The following is a 25,782-nucleotide window of genomic DNA, read 5'->3' as shown; positions in this document are numbered from 1 at the left end:
AACCGCAGGCTATACCAGCTATGTCTCTTCTCCCACAATGAGCAACCGCAGGCCATACTACCACAGCTATGTGTCTTCTTCAACTACATCAATACATTGTAAACTTGAAAAATATCTCTCATTGTTACAAGTCCGCTTACATAAATGCTTTGCTATGTATTCATGAGTCTTTTTAAACAAAGAAATGCTAATAATAATTGGCAGTAGCAGAGGGATGGCATCATTAATAGCATAACATGACTGAATGAATGTCATTTGCATGATCTGGTGTGTAAGATGCTATTGTGGCTTGCATCTATCTATTGTTGTATTGCATCAGTGGATTTAGCTGAGGCTTGAACCCCTTAGGTGAATTCATGCAGCCAGTCAGTGACTGTTTCAAGAACTGTACCTGGGACATGACAACTGAACTGCAGACTTGGCGTCAGGGGTGGGTTCCTGCCAGTTCTAACCTCTTCTATAGAAGAGGTTCCACAAATCTACCATGTCATTTAGAACTGGTTCCAGCTCCTTCCCCCTGCCCGTTCGCACCCCTGGGGTTTTTTTTCTAAAGGGTTAGGGGTGCAAGGGTCTTGTAACTTGACAATTTTAAGACTTGCGTGCTTCAAATGCCACAGTTTCTGAGCCAACATTTTGGTTCCTAAGCAAGAGCGTTGTTAAGTGAGTTTCACCACATTTTACAAGTTGGCCATGTCGACCCAGTCACATGACTGCCAAGACGCTCCCACACAGCCAGCAAGTCACTCCCACCCCGTCACATGGCCAGCAAGCCACTCCCACAAAACAGGCCACACCTACAGAAGAGGGTCTAAAAAATGTTGAAACCCACCACTCCTTAGCTTCATGCATCAGTAGTTCTGACAGCATGCTGGTCAGCTTAAAGTTGTTGTTGAATTTTCCAGAAATGTAAATATAGGTAGTCCCTGACTTACAACAGTTCACTTAGTGACCTTTTGAAGTCAAAACAGCACTGAAAAAAGTGGCTTATGATCACAGCTATGACCTTTGCAGCATCCCCATGGTCGCATGAGATCCGGCTTGACAAATGTGAGTTTGACAACTCACATTTATGATAGGTGCAGTGATGTGATGTCATGTGATCCCCTTTTGTAACCTTATGCAAAGTTAACAAGTACCTTTAATTGATTACCTCACTCTTTACTAAAAGAAAAATAAAGACCCTAACCTATGCTATTATTTTGACCAAATTCTTAATCAAAAACTAAATAAAATTCCTGAAAAAGACTTTTTCTTCACGGTTTTTGCCTCCTTGGAATTTTTTGCTCATGGTTTCATCACCTGTATAATCATTACTGTTGAGTTTCAAACAGCTCAGAATAATAACTCTTTGGTCTGAGTTAATCAATATATAATAAAGTGATTTGTTTGGGGTTGAGGCAGCTTGCTGTACTGTGCCTTGTAGGCCATAGCTTATGATTTATCAATGATGGGCAAACGAAAGCAACAGTAATTTATTCAATAAACCATTATTTCAAAAGCCAATGTTTGCATGCTTTCTCTCTTCAGCTGACTGGTTTTTTTTTTCCCAATTTAACATTTGCTGGATTTCAGGAAAATCCATCATTTTTCACATTAGCTGTATCTGATGACAATACAAAAATGACTAATACCAATCCATTCATAAATCCATTTCTGGTATCGCTTGGCAAGCTGTTACGTACTTCAACGTAAAAGTATGAAATTAATAGTAAATTGAGTACGTCACATCAGGGATGAACGCTACATCATCTGATGCAATCAGTCTAATCTTGACATTTCAAATACAGATATAAAATTTAGGAAGAATTTAAAGAATCATGGTTGATTGAACAATATGTAGCCATAGCTCAAAATTATAACTTTCAGGGGAGCATTCATGCTCATATTTTGTATGAAAGCAGTCTTATGGCACCTTGAAAAGTGGACAACAGAGATGTTAGATTCCAATTTAACCACCCAGAATCACTTTGGAGTATCATTTTGGATAGAAAGATGGGTGGCATAATAAAATTTAAGGGAGCCTAACCTTTCATAAAAAACACAACAAAAGCCTGATCCTTTGCCGACAGCAACTTCAAAGATCAGAGGAAATAAGTACCAGTCAGTGGTGGGTTCCAGATCCCATTGCAACTGGTACGGTGCAACGGGGCCGGGCATCCACCACATGCACGCACGCAGCACATACATGCATACTTACCGCCCGCAACGCTCCAGCTGCTCGGCGGAGCATCGTACAGGCACCGTATGCTCCGTGTGTGGAAGCCCCAATTGGCTCAAATATAGGTAAAGACAGCTGGTGGGTGGGCCCTCCGGAGCACCGTACTGGAAAGGTACCTGGGGCTCCCAGAAGGCACTGGTATGCCCGTACCAGGGTGTACCGGTTGTATCCCACCACTGGTGCCAGTGAAATTCTATTCCAAAAATGTATCTGTATCTGTTAGTCTTTAAGACGCCAGAAGACACTATCAAGTTTAATTTGCAATCAAGAGGATTAAGGAAACCTCACATATACCTTCTCAGAAATATGTACAGTACATTTCATACCTGCTTGAAAATCTTAATTTACTTGGTCAGTACACTTAAATAATAACTAGTGGGAATAGTTTAGTGATCTTCAACTGATTTCAGAAAAGTAAATGAGGGTTACAACTTTTTAGCATTTGGATAACACAAGAAGCGATGACCAAGTCTGTAGAATGAGAAGCAAGCCTGCCGCCCAAAATGTCCTGAAAGAAAGCAATGATAAACCATGTTGAGATATGCTCATATAAAACCAAGGCTTTCGGGCGCAAAGAATCAGGACCACACTAAAAGTTCCAGTTAAACTGATTTATTGCTCATGCCTCTACACACAAGAATCTAGTCAATTAACAGCACTAACTAGGTAAGAGTTAAGGGAATCAAGAGGGATTGGACTTAAGACTGTTTGTGGGAATTTAACAACTCCAGGCTGATTCCTCTCTTGTCTCCACCCCATCTCTGCTTGTTCTTCTACAAGGCTCACTTTACAGCAGGCAGAATCAGTTAACCAAGTCTTAAAAATACTGGTATTTCCCAAGAAATTATTCCATGTGAATCCAGTGTGGGTTGCCTTCCTTCTATTTAAACTAAACAAACAAACAAAGCAAAATATCTAAGTTGTTTACAATAAAAAGCAGTATTTGCTTTTTTCCATATCCTATTCTCTTGGTGTTTCATATCCTATTCCCTTGGTGCTTTACAGTATGCAAGCTTCAGGAAAAAAAAATAGTTAAGACTAGTACTGAGCGTGAACTTCACTGCTGATTTATGGTGCTCAGGCATCTAATGTTTTGTGTCAGATCCCATGAAAGGTTACAGCCTATTGGTCTAAATTACTAAAGACAAACATAGCTCACTCCTATATTCCATTTTGTTCCCACTGCTTTTATGAAATTAAAATACAGTACATTTGTACTGTGGTTTATTCCAGTTGCATTAGTCTTTTGATTAATACAACTGAAAAAGCACAGCATTCAGATTGTCTTCCATTCAGCCTTTAAATCTACGGTACTTTGCTACTGAGTCATGCACCTTGGGATAAGTATCTGGACGCTAACCATATAATGAACAATTGAGGGAACTAATAATAATAACAACAGATTAAACAGAGTTGGAAGCTCCCACAACTTCTGAAGGCAACTTCTGTTCCATGGGTTGATTGCTCTCACTGTCTGAAAATTTTTCCTTATTTCTAGGTTGAATCTCTCCATGATCAGTTTCCATCCCTTATTCCTTGTCTGGACTTCCAAGTGCCTTGGAAAACAGGTTGACCCCCTCCTCCCTGTGGCAGCCGCTCAAATATTGGAACACTGCTATTGCTATCATGTCTCCCCTGGTCCTTCTCTTCACTAGACTAGCCATGCTCAGTACTTGCAGCTGTTCATTCTATGTTTTAGCCTCCAGAACCTTAATTATCTTGGTTGCTCTTGGTAGATAGGTCTAGACCAGGGCTCCCCAACCCCTGGTCCATGGACGGGCACAAGTCTTTGGCATGCCAGCAACTGGTCCGTGTAGGATGCAGGCAGCATGCAAAACCATGCCCCCTCCAGTCCCTGGAAAAAAATTTATCCATGGAACCAGTCCCTGGTGCCCAAAAAGGGGCTGCTGATCCAGACTAATGAAGAGAAAGACTAAGGGGTGATGTAATAGTACTCTTCCAGTACATGAGGGTTTGTCACAGAGAATAGGGGATCAATCTATTCTCCAAATATAAGAAGGCAGAATGAGAAGTAGCGGACAAAGGTCATTAGAGGGAAATCCAACATAGAACTAAGGAACAACTTCCTGACAGTGAGAACAATTAATCTGTAAAATGGCTTAGCTCTAGTAGTTGTGGGTGCTCCATTACTGGAGGTTTTCCAGAAGAAACTGGGTAGCTATTTGTCCAGAATTATATAGCGTTTACTGCTTGAGCAAGGAGATGGACTAAAGGACCTCCAAGATCCCTTCCAATCCTTATTCTGTAATCTATAACTGTGGCTATTTCTTCCAACAGCAGTCTAATATCTAACCTACCAAATAATCTGAAATCATTTCCTTTCATGTTGTGTGGAAGAGCCACAATTTAGAACACAATAAGGAGAGCAAAATTCCTACCGGACCCTTAAATGTCCAATCCTTGACCAGCTGCCATGGGGCAACAAGGATTTCTAACTTCTTGTAAATAGTCCAAAGCCCTAGCCATTGCCAACAATGTGTAGTATTGGCCAAGAATTATTCTTCCTGTCCAATGAAGTACAGGTAGTTTTCAACTTCCAACCACAATTGAGCCCAAACTTTATGTTGCCAAGTGAAACATTTGTTAAGTGAGTTTGTCCCGTTTTATGGCTTTTCTTGGCACTGTTGTTATATTCATTGCACTGTTAACAATCATTGCAAATTGTTCAGTTAGTAACATGGTTGTTAAGTGAATCTGGCTTCCCCATTGAGTTTGCTTGTCAGAAGGTCACAAAACTCTGATCACATGACTCCAAGACACTGCAACCGTCATAAATATGAATCAGTTGCCAAGCATCTGAATGTTGATCATGTGATTATGGGGATGCTGCAATGATCATGTGAAAAACAGCCATTAAGTTACTTTTTTCAGTGCTGTTGTAACTTTGAACGGTCAGTAAACAAATTGTTATAAATTGAGGACTACCTGTATATCTTTCAGATTTTAAGTTTTGCTATAATTAGTAAGTGTAAACCTCCAGCTCGCCCCACAACAACTGCTTTATTGTACAAAAAAATAAGAAGTTATAGAACCTGCTCATATCCAGCTCTTGCAGTTACTGCCAACACTGCTGTGATCTAAATGGCTTATTTATTAACAGTTTGGCAAATTGCAATAACGGAAAAGCTTTTGCATTATTCCAAACACAGTGTTTTTTTTAAAAAATATAGAATTGTTTCCCAATACAATTAAACTGCAGCAAGCATACTGAAATTGTACACGGTGGTTATTGTGATTTGTGAGAAAGGGATTTCAAGGTAAGCAGAAGATATAACAATTCTCATATTACTCCTTTTTATTGTTTTAATTTGGCTAGAGAGCATTCTTTAAAAAGTTGCAGTTATTGGATGCCTGCTGACTTATCCAATAGGTGATAATACAGAAATTGTTTGGGGTAGGGGGCATACAAGAAAGCATCCCTGGAGAATGAAAAACAGGACACTGTTATGCTAGCTATAAGCAAGACTGCTGATATAAACCATATCCCACCCATGAGCATCTCCAAATTTTTCTCCCCTCCTGGAAATCCATCAGATCGAAGGAGAATGGTTAGAAAAGACACAAGAGAAAATGCTGGCATGGCATAAAAATACAGATAAGTCAGCAAGGACTTTTCTGTCAGAATTAGACAATCTTCCCTTAATAGGAGAGAAACAATAAGATCAGCCTGGAAGAAAGGATGAGCGCCATAAATGGTAATCTGTGCATGGATACCAGAGGTTTAGGAACAATGAAAGAGCTTCACACGGCCAAGAAGGCCAACAATAAGTCTGTTGTTTGACTGCACTCTGCAAACGAACTTTAGCGGAGTGGTTGGTGGTTGTTTCTGTAAGAGGGAGAGAGGAACAGTAAGAGCTTTTGAGGAGAGACTGCTGAGCAAAGGCAAGGATAATTAAAAATATTCGCCACTTCAGGACTGAGTTTCCAGGCAAACTTGTGACCTGTTCTTGGCCAACACTGAGATGCCTCACTCATGCAAGAGTTCGCACACAGCAAGGCAGTTTCTGGCCCTCACAAGAACCTCTTGTTGAGCTGGAAGACAGCAAAGGAGGAGCTAATGTTTTCTTCATGAACAGGCCTTACATTAACATTAGACCAAACCCATCCCAACCACATAAAACAGGGAGAGAGAAATAGGGTGGTGAAAGGCTAGCCACACTTTCAAGACCAGAAAACCATTTTGTTTGGAAGATTCTCAAGAGATGGAGGCAAGCAAATCTCAATTGTTTAATGCAGGGGTCTCCAATCTTGGCCATTTTAAGACATGTGGACTTCAGCTCCCAGAATTCCTCAGCCAACTTTGTTGAAGTCCACACGTCTTAGAAGTTGCCACAGTTGGAGACTCCTGGTTTAATGTATGCCTTTCATTTAAGGGCTTCAAACAGAAAAGGGTTTCAAGGACCAAATAAATTCTTTCTGAAGAAATATCCAAGTCTTTACTTCACCAGTCATTCACTGTACACATGGAATAGCAACCCAGAAACAGTCATTATAATGAAGTTTCTTTTGTTCTGGCTTAGTGGGATGTATAAACCCAGCCATTGTGGTTTGTCAACCACACTGTACTAAGCCACTGTTTCCTTAACATCAGGATCTTCTTAATGAACATGCTGAACCAAAACCACACAAGTCACATTTGAGCTTAGGACAATATGAGGAACTGGTTTGGTTGGGCTTTCCCTTACTTACAGGGAAAAGCATTTTTTCATTATGATAATCTCATTTGATCCTAATTAACTCAGAAACTGCCTCTGTCTTCGGCTATCTCCTTTAATGTTCCACAATGTCTCCATCTCTCTCACTCAATAGCAGTCGTCAGAACCTACAGTATTTTTCAGAATATAAGACGCACCAAGGCTTTACAGCGGCAAATTTTTAAAGAAGTTTTGCACTCTGCAAACCTCCCAAAAATGTTGGTTTTTTGTGACAACGGGCTCATTTTTTTCCCAAAAAAGGGCATGGATAGCCCTTAGGAGGCTTGTAGAGTGCTCCTGGGGATATGGGGGGGGGGGAATTGAGCAAAAAATGGGGCATTTTTTGCTCAATTTCCCCCCCCCCCCATATCCCCAGGAGCATTTCTGCCCTCCCCAGCCTTCAGGAGCTCTCTGAAAGCCCCCTACAAGCTATGCATGGCCATTTTGGTGAAGGGGAGGCAAAAATGCTGTATTTAGTGTATAAGACACACCCAGATTTTCAGCCTCTTTTTTGAGGGAAAAAAGGTGTGTCTTATACTCTGAAAAATACGGTATTTCAGAAAGATGAAGGCAAAGTACTCAGCACATACCAAATACATGCTACTAGTTGCTTCGCTTTTTGCCCAGTAAACAATCTGACATAATGTACAAGGCAATTCTGGTAAGATTAAGTCTTTCAGGCTCAACAGTGCATGGCTACATGGACAGAGCCAGGCAGTTTTCTTGGCTTTAATACAGTAGTAGCTGTCCGCTGACTTCTTCTGTGATTCTTTAAGATAAAGGTTAGGGATGATCTGACAGCAGTCTTCTAGTATTTGAGGGGCTGTCACAGAGACAAAGGGGTCAAGTTATTCTCCAAAGCACCTGAGGGTAGGACAAGTAGTAACAGGTGGAAGATCATTAATGAGCAATCCAATTTGGAATCAAGAAATATGCTGAAAGTGAGGGCAATTAGTCACTGAAATCACTTGCCATCAGAAGTCGTGGATGCTCCATCTCTGGAGGTTTTCAAGAAGAGATTGGACAGTCATTTTTCGGATTGATATAGACATGTGATGGTGAACCTATGGCACGCAAGCCAGGAGGTGGCAAGGGGAGCCCTCTCTGTGGGTAGGTGCGCCATTGCCAGCTTGCACACTGGCCAACACCAGAAAACAGCCTGAAAAATGCCCAAAACACAGGATGCTTTCCAGCCATTTTTCGGACCAAAACCAGCCCGAAAATGGCCCGAAAAACAGCCAAAAAACAGGCATGCACATGCCGGCCAGCTGGTATTCAGGTTTCTGGTGCTTTGGCATGCACAAAGACCAGCTGGCCAGCGCCCATGTGCATGCCGAAACTCGAAGACCAACTGGCCAACGGGCATGCGTGAAAATGCATGCACACTCCAGTTTGGGCACTTGGTGCCAAAAAGGTTCACCCTCAATGATATAGACTCTCTGTTCCTATCCTATGATTCTATGTTGTATTGTGAGCCCAGTCAGAGGATGTATTCCCAAGACATGTTAAGCCATGTTTGGCACTAACTGGGGAACAGCAGAGTGGCTGATGACATTGCTTGCCAACTGATTTCGATGTCATAGCCATCCTAAAAGCACTACTCTGTCCTTTAAATGTTTGAAACAAAAGAGATAGATTGCAATGTATAGATCACTATACATGGTTGGTCCTCTGTTGTCCATGATGATGATGAAATATGATCTGAGATCAGTGAAGACACTACAATACAGGTTAATGTTAAAGCATCCTTTAATACCATGTTAAACCATGGTCAAGATCAGCAGTCACCAACCAGTGGTCCGTGAGAAAATTTTAGTGGTCCGCAGAACAATTATTTGAATTTTTTTTTATGAAAACTTTTTATTTTCCATTTTCATAACATATAATCACATGCATACTGTTACATAGCCAATATCATGTTGTGTTATTAAATATTTACATCAATTCATCTTACCATCAGCTCCCGGAAAAAAAAACACCAATTATTGGCTCTTCTGCTCTCCATACACCATATTTGTGCTTTATCCAACACTTTATTCTCCCTCTCTCCTCCCCCTCCCTACCTCCTTTCTACCCTCCATCATCCTTTTCTACTCTATTTCCCCTTCCTTTCTCCTTCTCCTCTCTCCCCTTTCCACTCCTCCTTATTCTCCTCATCTTCCCCCACTGCCCTCTCTTCTATCCCTCTCTTCCTGCCTTTCTTCTCTCCTCTGCTTCCCACTCTTCCTCTCATTCACTTGGTGTGTTTCAACTTCTGAGCAAGCTCCATTTTGTGTTGATGGTATTTATAATTCCATTTCAATATACGTAACATATCTTTGTTTAAAAAAAAAATTTGCATTTTTATATTGCACTAAATACTATTTATCTTTTTTTAAAAAAAATCATATTAGTGGGCCGCAGGATTTAAAATTATGAATTTAGTGGTCTCTGAGGTCCGAAAGGTTGGCGACCCCTGGTCTAGATTCACCATCAAGGCTCAACTGAAGTGGAAAACCAGGTCATTAATTCAGATTTCATAAAGGAAAGAAAGGAAAGTTCAAAGGTTTCAAAAACATTACAAAGAGCTGTTTGTTACAGATGGCAAATCCACATAGTATCCATGCCAACCTTTAGGAGAGTTGGAAAAAAAATATCTTTAAATTTCCCGAGTTTAATGGTGAAGGTTTCTCCAACTCTTTTCCAATTCCTAGAAAAGTTATAGATACTATGTAGCTTCCAACACTGCAACAATCATGGCCTCAACATTGGATGGAGTCCATAAAATCCTAAAATACCCTTTAAGGTCGCTTGAGTATGTCTTATATCTGTAACTGAATACTTGAGTCATGTCAACCCAGTTAGATATGAGGATGTGAAATATGGAAACACTCCTTTGGTCCCACCATCTCCCAAGAATCCTTGGCCCACTCTAAAGCAGAGAATCTCACCAAACAAAATGATTACCGTATTTTTTGGAGTATAAGATGCACCTTCCCCCCCCCCTAAGAGGGTGAAAATTTGGTTGCGTCTTATACTCTGAATGTAGCCCCGCCCACCTGCCGGTCCCCACCCTTCGGTCTCTGCTTGTTGTATTTTAGACCTGTTCCAAGCTGCAGGGATTGCCACAGACCATCACCCCCTCCGTGGCTGGCATTTTTAGCCTCTGCGCCTCACATTTTCAGCCTCTAAATGCTCCGTTTGAGACCCGTTCCAGACTGCGGGGATTACCAGAGCACATCGCCGCCAATCACCACCTCCATGCATCCCATTTTTGCCCTTCGCACATCCCATTTTTTGCATCTGCATTTCATGTTTTTGGGCGGTGATCAGTGGCGATGTGTTTTGGCAATCCCCACAGCCTTAAATGTTTGGGGGCTGAAAACGTGAGGCCCGGAGCCCCAAATGGCAACCTGGAACAACTGCTGCCTTGTCTTACCACTTTCGCGCTTCGCTTCCTTTACTTACTGGATCTCCCTGTGATGATCAGCTGTGCTTTTCAAGCGGCGTATCAGCCCCAACAAAGCGCGTGTGAGCACCCGCTCACAACCAGTGAACTAATGTTCTGAAGATGACCAGGCTAAGGACACTAGCCAGATGAATACCTGGTAGGAAGAATGTTTTTTCTTATTTTCCTCCTCAAAAACTAAGGTGCGTCTTATACTCTGAAAAATATGGTAAATCTGGCTACAGATGCTGCAATTTGCAAAGGGCATCAAATAGCAAGCAAGACAAGTGACAGCTTTGACCCTCCCTGTATCTTTTAAACTCTAGGGCCCGAAAACCCTCCTCCAAATCTTTCCAACAGTAACAGAGGCAAAAGCAATTTCTCCAAGCCCATAAAGGTCAGAGTTGACAGCAGCCTGTATTCATAATCAAGCAGCACCAGCAGTTCCCGCATACAAGCACATCTTAATTGCTAAGCAGGCCCAGTACACTCATTGCTTTCCAGTACTGCAGCCGAAAGCTGCATGCCGGGCGCTGAAGATCATAGGGCTCCTCCTGTTCCTAGAAGTATTCCAGATACAAAAATAAAGCCGTCAGTTACTTCCTCTTCCCTGAAACAACCTTCAATAAGGTCAGTGTTTTGAAATGTCAACAAGTATCAAGCCATCCAGAGAGCCACTTTGGTGTAAGCATCAGGCTAGAAATTGGGGCACCGCAAGTTTGAATCCAGAGTTTTACTTTAGAAACAAAGCCAGTTAGGTGACCTTGAGCCAATCACTTTCTCTCAGCTCCAGGAAGGAGGCAATAGAAAACCCAATTGTTGGGGGGTGGGGGGAAACCTTGCCAAGAAAACTGCAGGGACTTGTGTAGGCAGTCTCTGAGAATCAGAAATGATTGAAAGGAAGGGAAAAAATCCATCCATCCTACAAGGACGTTTCCTTGACTTACATCAGTTACTTTAGCCACAGTCTGAAGTTATAAGGGCACTGAAAAAAGTGACCTGGCAATTGACTCATAGTTATGATAGTGGCAGTGTGCTGGGGTCATGTAATTTCCCTCTTTTGCGACCTTCTGCCAAGCAAAGTCTACAGGGAAGCCAGATTCGCTTAACAACTGTGGCAAGAAAGGTAATTAAATGGGATAAAATCCACCTGTCTCGCTTATCAACAGAAATGTTGAGCTCAACTGTGGTTGTAAGTAGAGGACTACCTGTACAAGATGACAGGAAGGTCAGGAGGCACCACCACACTAAATCACAGATCTGTTTGGTTTAGGGTGACATATGAAATCAGCCAGAGCATAAATGTTCAGGGGGAGCTTCCAAGTTAGTTAGAAGATTGATGGCTATGTAAATGTATTAAATAAATAAGTAAATAAATAAATGATTAGACCGAGAGAATGGCTTTATTTATTTACTGCAACCTGGAATTCATGGTGGTATATATAGAGCTCCCTTCCTCCCTGCCTTATAATAATTTCAGCTGAGTATCACTGGCTCAGAATCATTCAGTGAGCTCCAGATATGTGGGGAGAATCGATCCTAATTTTGAACTTGTCTTTGAAACACTACAGCATGTCAAAAAAATAACTGAACTAAGGAATTCTTGGTTCATTCTGAGCTTCTGAGTTGTTTTCTTGCAGATATTTCATTACTCAAACTAGGTAACATCATCAGTACTAGACTGTCTAGCACTAATGAAGTTACCTAGCTTGGTTAAGAAAGCAACCAAGCACAGAGAGCACCGAGGACCCCCTCAGCTCAACCCTGAGCTGCAAATATTCTCCTTTATTAGTAACTGAACTTATGTAATTCTGTTCGCATCTCACTAGACTAGACTATGCCACAGTACACAATATGGAAATATGTCAATACGGAAATATGGTTTCTTAAAGAAATAAGAAGAGGGAGTCTAAGAGACCACACAATGTGTTTCCCCATCAAAAGATGCAAAATGCAGATGGGGTGGGGAGCTTAAAGGATGCTAATTTGCTGTTGGAATTGGAAAACAGTCACCCTGCTGTTGCATAATTCTAGTCAAAGGGATTCTCGGCCTTTAAGGTCCAGAGGACAATCATATTATGTCAGTTCCCTTTAATGATCTGTAAAGACTTGGTGCAACCAGTTGCAAACACAAACAAACAAAGACTCTGTACAGTGACCTTAGCTTATATATCATTAAACAGTGTCTTGGCAGAGTTTAAAGCTTTCATAAGCTGGCATTTCAGATTGCTGGAGAACGCGCCCGCTTTCTGTCAAAAAAACCTACATGCATAGCCTTATGGAGGCTTATCGAGTGCTGCTGGGGACTGGGGGGGGCAAAAAACGGCTCATTTTTTGCTTATTTCTGCCCTCCCTACCCCCCAGGTGCTCTCTGAAAGCCTTCATAAGGCTATGCACGGCCATTTTGGTGAAGGGGGGGCGGGCTTCAGGAGGCAAAAAAATGCTGTATTCGATGTATAAGACGCACCGAGATTTTCAGCCTCTTTTTTGAGGAAAAAGAGTGCGCCTTATACTCCAAAAAATACGGTATGTTTAGTTTAACAAAAAGAAGGACTAGGGGTAACATGATAGCAGTATTGATAACAGTGAGAACAATTAATCAGTGGAATGACTTGTCTCTAGAAATTGTGGGTGCTCCAACACTGGAAGGTTTTAAGAAGAGACTGGACAGCTACTTTCTGAAATGAACAGGTTGGACTAGAAGACCTCCAAGGTCCCTTCCAAATCTGTTATTCTGAATTACCAAAGTTGTTCAGTGAATCATGTCATTGTTAAACAAATTTGGCTTCCCCATTGACTTTGTTCATTGGAAGCCATCTGGAAAGGCTGCAAATGGCAATCATATATTGTTGTCAATAGATAGCAATGGCAATAGCACTAATAGCACTTCACAGTGCTTTACAACCCTCTTTAAGTGGTTTACAGAGTCAGCCTCTTGCCCCCAACAATCTGGGTCCTCATTTTACCCATCTCAGAAGGATGGAAGTCAACCTTGAGCCTGGTGAGATTTGAACTGCCAAATTGCAGGCAGCTGGCAGTCTGCAGAAATACCCTGCAGTACTGCACTCTAACCACTGTGCCACCACGGCTCAAAGATGCCAATTGCCAAGCTGCCAAATTTTGACCAGGTGATTGTCATGACGCTGCAACAGTCATAAGAAAGAAGATCAGTCATAAGTCACTTTTTTCTTTGCCATTTCAAGTTGTCACTAAACAAATTGCCGCAAGTTAAGGACTACCCATATCTATTAGTCATATGGTCTAATTTCAAGAAAATTCATTTGTTTGCTTTCCTCTTTAAGTTCAAAGCTGTCTGCATTTTATTTGCACACCATTAGTTGTTTACAAAAATCTTAAATTACATCTCATGCCTTCAAAGGAAATAGGCCATGTGTCTATTCTAGGCCTAGACAATCTATATCCCCAATGTATATTTTTGCACACAAATATATATATACACATGCTGCTGGAAAGAGAAACATCACACAAACCTTCCTCAATGGAAAGCATCACTTCAAAGATTTGTACGTGTATAACAGAGAACTTCATAAAGTTGACAATAATTTTAGGCAGAGTTGACACCTATGTGCGCATGCATACACAGGATCCATTCAGTTTTGCATGCAATGCATAAAAACCATTGCTTCCTTTTACATACTTTTAAATTAAATAGTGGCTATTGTGGTTTGTTGATTTAGAAAGTGATTTGTACTGCATTCACAGGAATCTTTAGATTAAAACTCAATGGAGCTTTTTGGTTTATTTTTTTTAATGATATATATTACAGTATAACACCATAAGTAATTGGAAGATGATAGCCTTTATAAAAGTTTAGATTCTTTGTCTATCTATTTGCACTTTTATAGTTTGTTCTTTGTTTCTTTGTTCTTCAATTTTATTTATATCTCCTTTTGTTTATTTTCTAAAGAAATAATGTCCAACTATTAATCCAATTAAGAGCATACAGTACATAAACCCACCAAGCAAGTGACCCTCCCTTCCTTCCCACTTCTCTGCCATTCAGGTTGGTTAACTGAGAGGTTGACCAACAATAAACCTTAGACAAACAAACAAGATAATAATCTCACCCACTCATCTCCAGGTAGTATTCTGACAAGAGAATAATGAAGAGCCAAGTCTTTATAACCTTCTGAAATACCAATCAGTGTGAGCCCATCCTTCTTGCCAGGATAGGTTGCTCCAGAGAAGAGGGGCCATTACTAAGAAGGCTTGTCCTTCAGTTGCTGGCACTAAAACCCCTTGGTCTTGGGGCTTCCCAACAGGTCCACTTCTTGGACCTCACTCTTCAAATTTCACATAGTATAAAATGATTTCAATCAAAATAAGAGCTGGAAAGGACCTTGGAGGTCTTCTAGCCAACCCCTGCTCAAGGAGACCCTATATCAGTGATGGCGAACCTTTTTCTTATAGCGTGGCAAAATTGCACATTGCACAGGCATGCGTACACACCCAATCTCCCCACCCACCTGCATATGCGCACGCAACTCTACCATGCATGCGTGTGTGCTCCTTTCCCAGGCTCCAGAGGCTTTCCTGAAGTATGGGGAGAGTGAAAATGGCCTCCCATGACCCCCCCGGAAATGGATAATTTCCAAACTTCTGGTTGGCCCTCCCCAGGCTTCAGGAAAGTCTCCAGAGCCTGGGGAAGGTGAAAAACGGCCCCAAAGGGCCAACTGGAAGTTAGTTCTGAACTTCCAGTTGGACCGTTGGGGCAGTTTTTCGCTCTCGCGCTGGAGCTGATGGCTGGCATGCCACCAAATATGGCTCTGTGTGCCATAGGTTCGCCATCACAACCCTATACCATTTCAGACAGGTGGCTGTCCAGTCTTAGAAACTCCAGTGATGAACCACCCACAACCTCTGAAGGCAAGTTTTGCCAATGGTTAATTGTCTCCACTTTTGGGAAGTTTCTCCTTAATTCCAGGTTGCTTCTCTCCTTGATTACTTTCCATCCATTGCTTCTTGCCCTGCCTTCTGATGCTTTGGAAAACAAGTCAAATCCCTCTTCTTTGTGCAGCCCCTTAAATGTTGAAACATGTAACCACCAGTCCTATTTTTCTCTGGATTAGGAATCGTCTCCTTTGCACTTTTTACCAAAATCTCAACATGGTTTTTTTTATAACGTGATGACCAAAACTGGACACAGTATCCCAGGTGTGGTCTTACTAAAGATTTATAAAGCGGTATCAATACTTCACGTGATTTGTGGATAGTCTTCCTTTCCAATCCAACCTGCAAGGTTGTTGTGGTGAAAAGGGAGGAAAAGAACACTATCTAGGCTGCCGTGAACTCCCAAACAAAGAAAGAGATTCCACTTAGGAATGCAATTCCCCTCCCTTCCAATTTTATTGGTAGCAGAAAGTAGAATCATGCATAAGCACTGAAGGGTTGACATCTTTTACAATCTTATTGTGTTTTGTATCTTTGCTCTTCATTCTCTCTCTTTTCTCCCTCTTTTTTTTTGAAAGGCATTTTTTTCCCATTCTTGTAAGGCAAACGCAGGCAATGTTTTTCAGCCTGGAGCTATACTTTGACTTGAGCCTTGCCTGTGTAGAACTAAGCATTTTGTCTGCTTTTGTGCTTCATGGAGATTGATGGCAAGGCAAGGGAGAGAAAGAATATTGCTTGTACATCACATAAATAGAAAAATAACAGCAATAGCATATGGACTTACACACTGCTCCATAGTGCTTTACAGCCCTCTCTAAGTGGTTTAGAGTCAGCCTATTGCCCCAAACAATCTGGGTCCTCATTTTACCAACCTTGGAAGGATGGAAAGCTGAGTCAACCTTGAACTGGTCAGGATTGAATTCCTGGCTGTGGGCAGAGTTTGTCTGCAATCCTGTATTCTAACCACTGCGCCACCACAATAGCTAATTCTATCCCCAATAATAAATTCAGTGTTTGATAGATTTATAACATAATTGTTTTATACATGCGCACACACACACACACACACACACACACATATTTGTGTTGCATTTTGTGCTGATAAATAAAGGGAGACTAGTATAGATCTATTTCAAGCTATTTAGCTCTCATCAGCTAGCCATACCCTTACTGGGATTTAATCTACTAAGCCACAATAACTGCCTAACATGTAAAAACAGCCCAGGTTCAAATGCCAGTAAGGGCTAGCTGATGAGAGCTAAATAGCTTGAAATAGATCTATACTAGTCTCCCTTTATTTATTTATCAGCACAAAATGCAACACAAAAAATTGGTTTCCTGCCTAGAAGGATCCTAGGGTGGAGCTGAAAGGCAAAAGCAAAGCAGTATGCTCCATCCCATATTTGGGCATACCAGGTGTTTTGACATATCTATCTATCTATCTATCTATCTCTCTCTCTATCTCTCTCTCTCTCTCTCTCTCTCTCTCTCTCACACACACACACACACACACACACACACACAGAGAAAACCATAGTAAATACTTAAGATAATAAAGGATGAGAAAGAATGAAACTGAGGAAGAATGACACAGGATTAAGAAAAGTCCAACTCTTCTTTCTTCTTGCAAATTTGACTCAGAGTTTACAGAAGTTGACCATGGAGATTTGGACCCCAAGTTTCCCAATTTTTTAGTAAGAATGAACTTGAGTCAACACTCAACTTGTTGCAAAGTGTACATGATAGAAAGTCTTTGAGAAACTGTCAGCTTTTTCTCAAAGGGTAGGGCCAAGCCAAAACAATACAGATTTTTTTTTGTGGAAAAGAGGTGGTTTGCTCTCTTCTGCTGAAGAAAAACTGGAAAAGGTTGCTCTAGACAAAACTCATCCAGTCTCTAAGCTAGGGAAATAACCTCAGCCTTTCAGAATTCAGAAAGATTGACCCATTGATGGCTGCTTGGGATACATACAACAGCTTACAGCATACGCATAAATGTATTTTTGTATTCATCTACTAATATATTTCAATTGCATTTACCAGTTTTATTCTACAGGTAAGGCTACCTCTTACACAACACAACAAACCCCTCCAGGAATTACCTTGTAACAAGGCATGAAAATAAACAAACCAAAACAAATAATAACTTACCAAGCAGGCTGCAAATAGCAAACCACTTTCTCCTGCCTTACTTCTCTTTGACCCTGTGTTTTTACCACTTCTTTTCTCTCAGCCCTTCACTGCTACCCCATCTCACCCAGGATAAGCCAACTGAAGCAAGGATGCAGCTGTTTCTGTTGCTGGAGGGGGGGGGATTGCACATTGATATGCTGCCACAACATTCCTATTGCAGGAATTGGAACAGCCGAGATCGAAAAGGATGCCTGCCGCTTGAAGTGGCTGAGCTTAATTCTGAGAACAAGGGAAAGTTCTTGGAATGAACATTTTAAGATTGGAATGGAACATTCCAAGCTCAGAAATGTGCTTGAGAATTCTTGTGCATCTAATATCTCACCGGCCACTTCATGACATGGAACTGCTGGAAGATGAGATAGATAGATAGATAGATAGATAGATAGATAGATAGATAGGTAGGTAGGTAGGTAGGTAGGTAGGTAGGTAGGTAGGTAGGTAGGTAGGTAGGTAGGTAGGTACACACAGACAGACAACAGACAGATGCACATGCCTTTTGTCCAGTCAAGAAGGACATTCCCTTATCTCATAAAAGCTTCTACTCATAAGCAGTAAGCATGATGCTGCTTCTTCTAATGCCATCTGCTACTGGAATTTGGTGACTAGTGATGCTACTTGTTTTTTTTTATCACTTTCAAAAATAATGACATCTGTCATTTTCCCAAATCTTGTGCAAAAATATACAGTAGAGTCCTCAAACTTTGCATCTTATAAACTCTAGAAGATGAAATTTCAGATTATTCATGAACCTGCACACATTTATTACATGAGTTTAATAAATACTACTTTAATACTATAAATAATAACAATAATAATAATAGCAACAATGGAGAGTGCCATTTCCTCTTCTTCACAATTTCCCTACCTTTGTCCATGCTTTGAAGGATTGTCTTATATTTTATATTCAACCCATGACGTGTTAAGTCATGTTTTCGTAAATCCACAGTTCAAAGACTTCTATTATTCCAATTGTCAATGAAGTCACTGTCCAGGGTTCTATTCTACACAAAAGAATCAACAAGACATAACAACACACAGTCTGCCACAAACATCAAAGGTTAAATCCTGCCAGCAAGCCAAAACAAAAGAGAGCAAACAAACTTACTTGCCAAAAAGCTATTCTCACCTGTTCAGTGCTCCTTATTTTGCACACTAAAAGCAAGAGAGGCTAACAAATACAATCCATCACCGTCTTCTATGTAAACCAAATGCTGAAGCAATTCTGAAGAATAGAGTCCATGAAAAAAAACGTACAATTTTGAATATTCTAAATATTATATATAACAGGCTCTTAATACTGTTTCGGACAGATGCCTTCTTTCTATCTCAGTGTACATTTCTCAATAAGATCAAAGTGCAAAAATCTAATGTTGTGTTACACATCAGAGAATGTGCTGTTCCACCAAAAATTTCTCCTCTTCAAGATGTCCTTGGGCAGAGCTCAAGGCAAACTCACATTTGCAGCTGAAGGATTAATATGTGAAACCACTTTCTTGTCTTTGGGCCTCTTAGAATTCATCAAGGCTTGCCCAATTCCTTCATTTTCGGCTGAACTAAAGCCAAAATGCCAGGACCTTTTCAAAATAAGGAGGAAGGCCAAGTTAATCTATCAAGGGACCTTGACACTTGAAAAAAAGGAAAAACACAATCAGAGGAAAAGTGACACATTGTGCAAATCAATGGCAATCGGAAGACATCTCATGAACCTTCGCTGTGGGAGCAAACAGCCAGCAGAGTTCCTTTCCTCTCTGAAAATGATGCTGTGGTCATCCGTGGGAAGGAAATGGCATACTTTAGCCTGTTTATTTTAGCCCCCAAACCCCTCCTCTGATTAGCAGCCCATAAAACCCAAGAACAGTGAAGCCCTGCTTTTCTGTTTGAAAAAAAATAGGCATGGAAATAATCAAAGCATAAAACATTGAGATGCTGGTGGAAACTGAAGGGGAGGAAAACAAATGGGGATTTGCCAAAGTATTTGGCACTCTGCACTCACGAGTAAACATTAACATTATTCTCAGTTCAGTTCCCTTTTTGGATGTTGCTAAAAAGGCTATTCAAGGAGACAGAGAAACCAGAAAACACCCATGTCAATACAACCAACCTAACAATGCTGCCCCCAGGGGCCAAGAATTGAGCCCAAGCTTTCTCTTTGGTGAAAGCAGGTTACCCTCTATGGTAAGACCTTCCCCCACCCTCCTAGCCTTCTGCAAGTGGATTAAGACCTGACTCTGCTGATTGGCCTGGGGACCAAATGGGGTGGTGGTTGGATTGATGGCAGAGCCATACGTGTTCTCTGCTCTTCACCTGTCCATCTTTATTTTTTGGTCATCATATACTTATATTTTGGGTTGAGGGGGTGTGGTGGCTCGATAGTTAAAGCCGTGACCTAGTCAGCTGGAAAGTTGGCAGCCTGAGTTGGAGACCCGAGCACTGCATGACAGGGTGAGCTCCCATTACTTGCTCCATCTAGCAGTTCGAAAGCATGCAAATGCAAGGACCATATTTTTCGGAGTATAAGACGCAGCAAGGTTTTGAAGAGGAAAATTTTAAAAAAAGTTTTTGCACTCTTGCGAAAACTGGCCCGTTCCCCCCCCCCCAACAAAACATTAATAGCCTTTAGGGAGTTTGCAGAGTGCTCCTGGGAATGTGGGGGGCCAAAAATGAGCAAAAAATGGCCTGATTTTTGCAAAAACGGGCCCGTTTTTTGTAAAAAAAAAAGGGGGGGCATAGGCTTTAGGATGCTTATAGAGTGCTCTTGGGGGTAAAGGTTTGCAAAAAAACAGGCCATTTTTTGCTCATTTCTGCCCTCCCCAGCCCGCAGGAGCTCTCTAAAAGCTTCCTAGAGGCTATGCACGGCCATTTTGGTGAAGGGGCAGAGTTTCGGGAAGCAAAAAATGCTGTATTCAGTGTATAAGATGCACTCAGATTTTCAGCCTCTTTTTTGAGGGGAAAAAGGTGCGTCTTATACTCAGAAAATTACGGTAAATAAATAGATACCACTTCGGCGGGAAGGTAACAGTGTTCCATGTCCCTTTGCCTTAGAATCAATGCTGGCCACATGACCACAGAAAATGTCTTCCGACAACATTGGCTCCCTCAGCCAAGAAACGGAGATCAACACTGTCCCCCTAGAGTTGGACACAACTGGACAGAGGAAACCTTTACCTTTTTTAACTTGTGTTCTTTTTCATTTTTCATTTTGTTCTATTATCTTACTTCTGTTCACCCTCTTTTCATTTCTTCCTTTTTATTTTTGTGAGCCGCCTAGAGTAGCCCCGCAGTGAGACTGGTGGCAAATAAATTTCACAAATAACAACCACCTCTAGTAAGATGCAGCCTCTGCTACAAACCAATACTGTGAAAGTTGATTAGGGTTTGACCCACAATCCAGACAAATGATTTTCATGTCTGCATAAAATTCAGAGAATCCTAAAGAAGGATGCTAGGCAGTCCCACAGTATTGATAGTGTCAGGACATCTGATTGTGCTTTAAGAAACAAAACAGATATTTGCAACATGGGGAAAAAAACACCCCCCCTTTTTTACTGTAACTTTTAAAAGGCATGGAAACACCCAAGGAGACAAGATAGAAATGTTCTGGGAGAGAAAATGCTTCTCATAGGGAGATCCTAGTAACAGGGCTGTCACCAAGGAGAGGAATTGCATCCTTGAGAAATTCTTGGATTTCTCCTTTCCCTAGCCAAAGGAAACTAATTGGGGGGGGGGGTTACACTCATTTACCCTTTGCCTGGATACAGGCTGAGCCCAGGATCCAAGGTCTGTTTTTCTTCTGACAGCCTTTGCCCTTATAGTAACAGCTTCCACAACAGACCCAATCTGAAAACCATGATGTCCCACCAAAGATCAAAGTACTTTAGTATTGTCTCATCTTTCTCAGGGGGTGGTTCTTCTTGGAGGAAGAGGAGATCAAGTTTGATAAATCATTAACACCATCTTCATCATCACCATCATCTTGGCTCTTTTACTTGTAGCATAGGGACAACATGACAACATTGGGAGATTATCCTCTACCTGCTGGACTCTGTCAACAACTCACCAAGGAAGAGTGGAGACCCTGTCAGAGCACATTATGACAATCCAATTGTGGGGAGAGGCAGGTCACCCAAAACATTTTCTAGTTTCACAGTGTTACAAAGTTTTCAAACTCTTAAAATGGAATGGGAGAATGACCTTAGAAGACCCACACTGCATAGACAACAGTCTGATAAATGAAATTTGAGTCCAAAAGGGAGAGTGAAAGCATCTCAGAAGGGACCGTCCTTAATTTTTGGGAGAGGCTTTACTTTTTGGAAGAGAAAGGGATGGACTTGCAAGATTCTGTATCCTTATAATTAAAGTGGAGCTAATATAATTGTGATGATATCTATCTGAATTAGCTGGGGGACAACACTTCTGGATTGGAGAAAATAAGGGTGGATTCCTAACAATTGTCTAGATAGCACAGTCTATAGGGGACAGCAAATACCAGTAGTGCCATATAGCCCTTTGGATTCAAAGAAAACAGCATGAAGACATTCCTGAGGACCTCTCCTTATCGCCTTGAAGCAACTGTGTCTGTTCCCAGAACTGCATAGCTCTAGCATGAATCAGAAAAAAATGGGCTTGGCTTTGGGAACTGTAGAACAGGTGAACTGCATGCCTTTCCCAACTTCTTCTTTCCAAGCATTGCACAGTCCTTGGTGCTCTCTGAGCTTGGTTGTTTTCTTGCAGATGTTTCATTACCCAAACTACATAACATTAGCAGTGCTAGGTAGCTTCATCAATTCTAGACTAGCACTGGTGATGTGACCTAGTTTGGGTAATAAAATATCTACAAGAAAACAACCATGCTCAGAGAGCACCAAGGAGCCCCTTATTTCAACCCTTAGCTACACACATCCTCATTTATTGTCAGTTCTCATAACAAGAAATCTGCCAAACCAGAGTGGATGAGAGCTTTGGGTGCAGAGAGCTTCCTGCTACAACAGAATAATATCTTTGGACAAGGACGGTGACCTGAAAGGGGAAAAGAAACTGAATTCAAATCACATCTGCCCTGTAAAGCTTTCCAAAGCCAGTTTGGCCCAACCCACAATTGTACACATATACATACATTCTGGAGAGTTTCTTTTATCCAAAAGTCTGCAGAAAGGGACTTCCCAGCCCTCCTACTTTAAGATGTGATACACTGTAACTCCCCAGAGGCAACCCAATGGAGCCAACAAGCACTTAGCTGAGGAAGCCAGTTTATCTTTATCACTCTCCACCCGTTCGTTGCCACAATCAACAATATATTTGGCGCAGTGGTTAAATGCAGCACTGCAGGCTGACTGCTAGATCAGCAGTTCAGCGGTTCAAATCTCACCGGCTCAGGGTTGACTCAGCCTTCCATCCTTCCGAGGTGGGTAAAATGAGGACCCAGATTGTTGTTGGGGGCAATATGCTGACTCTGTAAACCGCTTAGAGAGGGCTGAAAGCCCTATGAAGCGGTATATAAGTCTACTGTTATTGCTATTATATTTATTGGTATCTTGCATCCCTGATTGGCAATGACGAAATATTTTGTACTTGGTGCAGGAACATGGTTAGAAGATGTTGTCTACTTTTAACTGTGGTCTGTTACACAAGTGAACCTTCACCTAGAAACTTTTTAACAGTTGCATTCTTAGCTTCTGGCCAACTTTTGCTCGAAAACAGTGTAGCTTCTACATGCATCACATACAGAGGTGGGTTGCAAATCCCGTCACTACCGGTTCCCCACGCGTGTTCGCTCTCTTGCGGGTGTGACACTTCTGCGCATGCACATTAGCTTCTGTGCATGCGCAGAAGCTTCTGGGCGGGTGGGCAGAGACTTCCGCCACCGCCACTACCGGTTCGCCTGAAATGGGAGCAACCGACCTCTGATCGCATACTATTTGCATGTCTCTCTAGCATGGATAATGATATGTTTTAGAAGTTGATCTCAACTTGCAACCATTTGTTTAGCACCTGTTTGAAGTCACAGAACCAGTGAAAAAAGTGACTTATGAACAGTTGTCACAAAGCTGCAGCATCCCCATGACCAAGGGATCGAAATCCAGGCACTTGGCAACCAGCAATGTAATTAACAACTGTTTCATCATCCTGGGGTCATGCAACTATTTGCTTAACAACCACATGATCCGCTTAACAACTGCAATGATCTGCTTAACAACCGTGGCAACAAAAAGGTTGCAAAACTGAGTGTGATTCACTTACCACCTGCCTTGTTTAGCAATCTAAATTCTGATTGAAATTTGAGGCCGTAAGTCAAATGTCTTGGTCTCTGACAACTCCAATCATCTTAGATTAAAAAAGCACCTATCTGAAACCCAGGTAGAGTCACAGATCCCCTGCCAAGACAGAAGCAGTGCCTACAAATTAGATAGTTCCAGTCCTTTTTAAAAGCAGCAACTCAGATTATCTTGTCATCATAACTGGGTATCTTAGCATAAGAATTAAGATTGTGGTTCATTCCTTCACTAATGCACAACTTTCCCTGAATACTGAAGATTATCCATAGAGTAGCTTCTTAAGATACAAATAAGAAGGAAATATACGCTAGACATGCCATAAAATAATGGATCTGTGCTAAAGCTTCATTACAGGTAGCCCTTGATTTACAACAGTTCACTTAGTGACCATTCCAAGTTACAACAGCACTGAAAAATGTGACTTACGACCTCTTTTCACACTTACAACTGTTGCAGTATCTCAGACACTTAGTAACTGACTCATATTTATGACGGTGGCAGGGCCTCAGGGTCATGTGATTCCCCTTTTGTGACCTTCTGACAAACAAAGTCAATGGAGAAGCCAGATTCACTTAATCATCTTACGAATTTAACAACTGCAATGATTCACTTAACAACCGTGGCACGAAAGGTCATAAAATAGGGAAAAATCCAAACAAATGTCTCACTCAGCAATGGACATTTTGGGCTCAATAATGGCCATAAGTCGAAAAATGCCTGTAGTAAACAGAAGATGTGGAGATGAGATGGTTCCCAAAGAACTTCTCTATGATTTCGAACAATACCACAAGGAAACAACTAATTACACAGCTACTTTCAAAGCATTAAAAGGACAGGAGCTCCTCATTTAACGACCACTTGTTCACTGACCATTCAAACGTGCTGCAACACCAAACAAATGATAATCATGAGCAGTTCTCAAACTTCCAGCCATCTCAGAGTCGTGCTGTCACGTGATTCCGATTTGAGTGCTCAACAACCAGCTTGAGTTTTGACCACTAGAGTTGCATTCACACAATACAATTTGTGACCTTGAGCTTGGGACTCAAAAGACAGGCAGCATACAAAGTTAGCTAAGCCCGCCCCCCCCCCCCGGCAGTCTGGCCACCAATCAAAATACATTCCTTACACAGGAACAGGAAGCTCCAAGGTGGGGCCAAAGAGTGGGTATAAAATTCAGAGACACTTTGCCCTTTTTGCTTCAAGATCTTCAAGGCATGTGACCCCTTTTTTTCCCCAGGACCTCAAACCATGTGGTCCTGTCCACCATCAATAAACCTTCTTTCCAAGCAACTTCCATGAATCCACTTGGAACTAAACCCAGATGGATCTTTCTTCCAACAATGCAAAGTCAATGGCAAAGCCGACAGGAAATTGGAATGATTCTATGAGATGGTCATTTAATAACTGACGGTGCTTTGCTTAACATCAATAACCAGGGATTGCTGAAACTGCCGCTGCTAAGTGATGTGGCCACATGATGTCATGCTTTATGACTACATCGTTTAGTGACATAAATCCTAGGACTAATTATCATTGTTAAGGGAGGACTGCTTGCAAATTCAAAGGAAAAGAAGAAGCATTTAGTCTATTCTTAGTATTCCACAATATCAGGAAGTCTGTAACTAAATCATCCATGCATCCTGAAGGTTCATTCTTGGAAGCTACCCAACCACCTCTGAAAAGTCAGGCATGGTAAAGAGTTGTATAGCTCTCATGTAATAGCACCAAAATTAAACAGGATTGAATACCCTGATTGAATATGCTGATTTTGAGGTAGAACAAATGAATGACTGGGAAAAATCAGTTCAAGGAAAAGAAAAAGATGTGGAGACTCTAGAAAGAGTGCAGAGAAGAATAACAAAGATGATTAGTGGGCTGGAGGCTAAAACAACGGTTGCGGGAACTGGATATGTCTAGTTTAACAAAAAGAAGGACTAGGGGAGATATGATAGCATTGTTCCAATATCTTAGCAGCTGCCACAAAGAAGAGGCAGTCAAAGTATTCTCCAAAGCACCTGAAGACAGGACAAGAAGCAATGGATGGAA

General features: G+C 41.5%; 1 protein-coding gene across 2 annotated transcripts in view; it reads right to left on the bottom strand.

Moving 5' to 3' along the window:
• PPP2R2A (protein phosphatase 2 regulatory subunit Balpha) overlaps positions 1 to 25,782 on the bottom strand; it is a 78,458-nt gene that overhangs the window by 39,703 nt on the left and 12,973 nt on the right. Inside the window, exon 1 of one of the 2 annotated variants that reach the window (XM_032229970.1) lies at positions 18,327 to 18,351. The exons of the other annotated variant lie outside the window; for it this stretch is intronic. Coding sequence (XP_032085861.1) covers positions 18,327 to 18,336 — 10 coding nt within the window. The 5' untranslated portion in view covers positions 18,337 to 18,351. Of the gene's footprint in view, positions 1 to 18,326; positions 18,352 to 25,782 lie in introns of those variants that run through there. 2 annotated transcript variants of the gene reach the window in all.

This window comes from Thamnophis elegans, chromosome 13 (assembly GCF_009769535.1).
Source record: "Thamnophis elegans isolate rThaEle1 chromosome 13, rThaEle1.pri, whole genome shotgun sequence".
Taxonomy (NCBI): Eukaryota; Metazoa; Chordata; class Lepidosauria; order Squamata; family Colubridae; genus Thamnophis; species Thamnophis elegans.
This window is presented reverse-complemented; position numbering and strand designations above follow the sequence as displayed.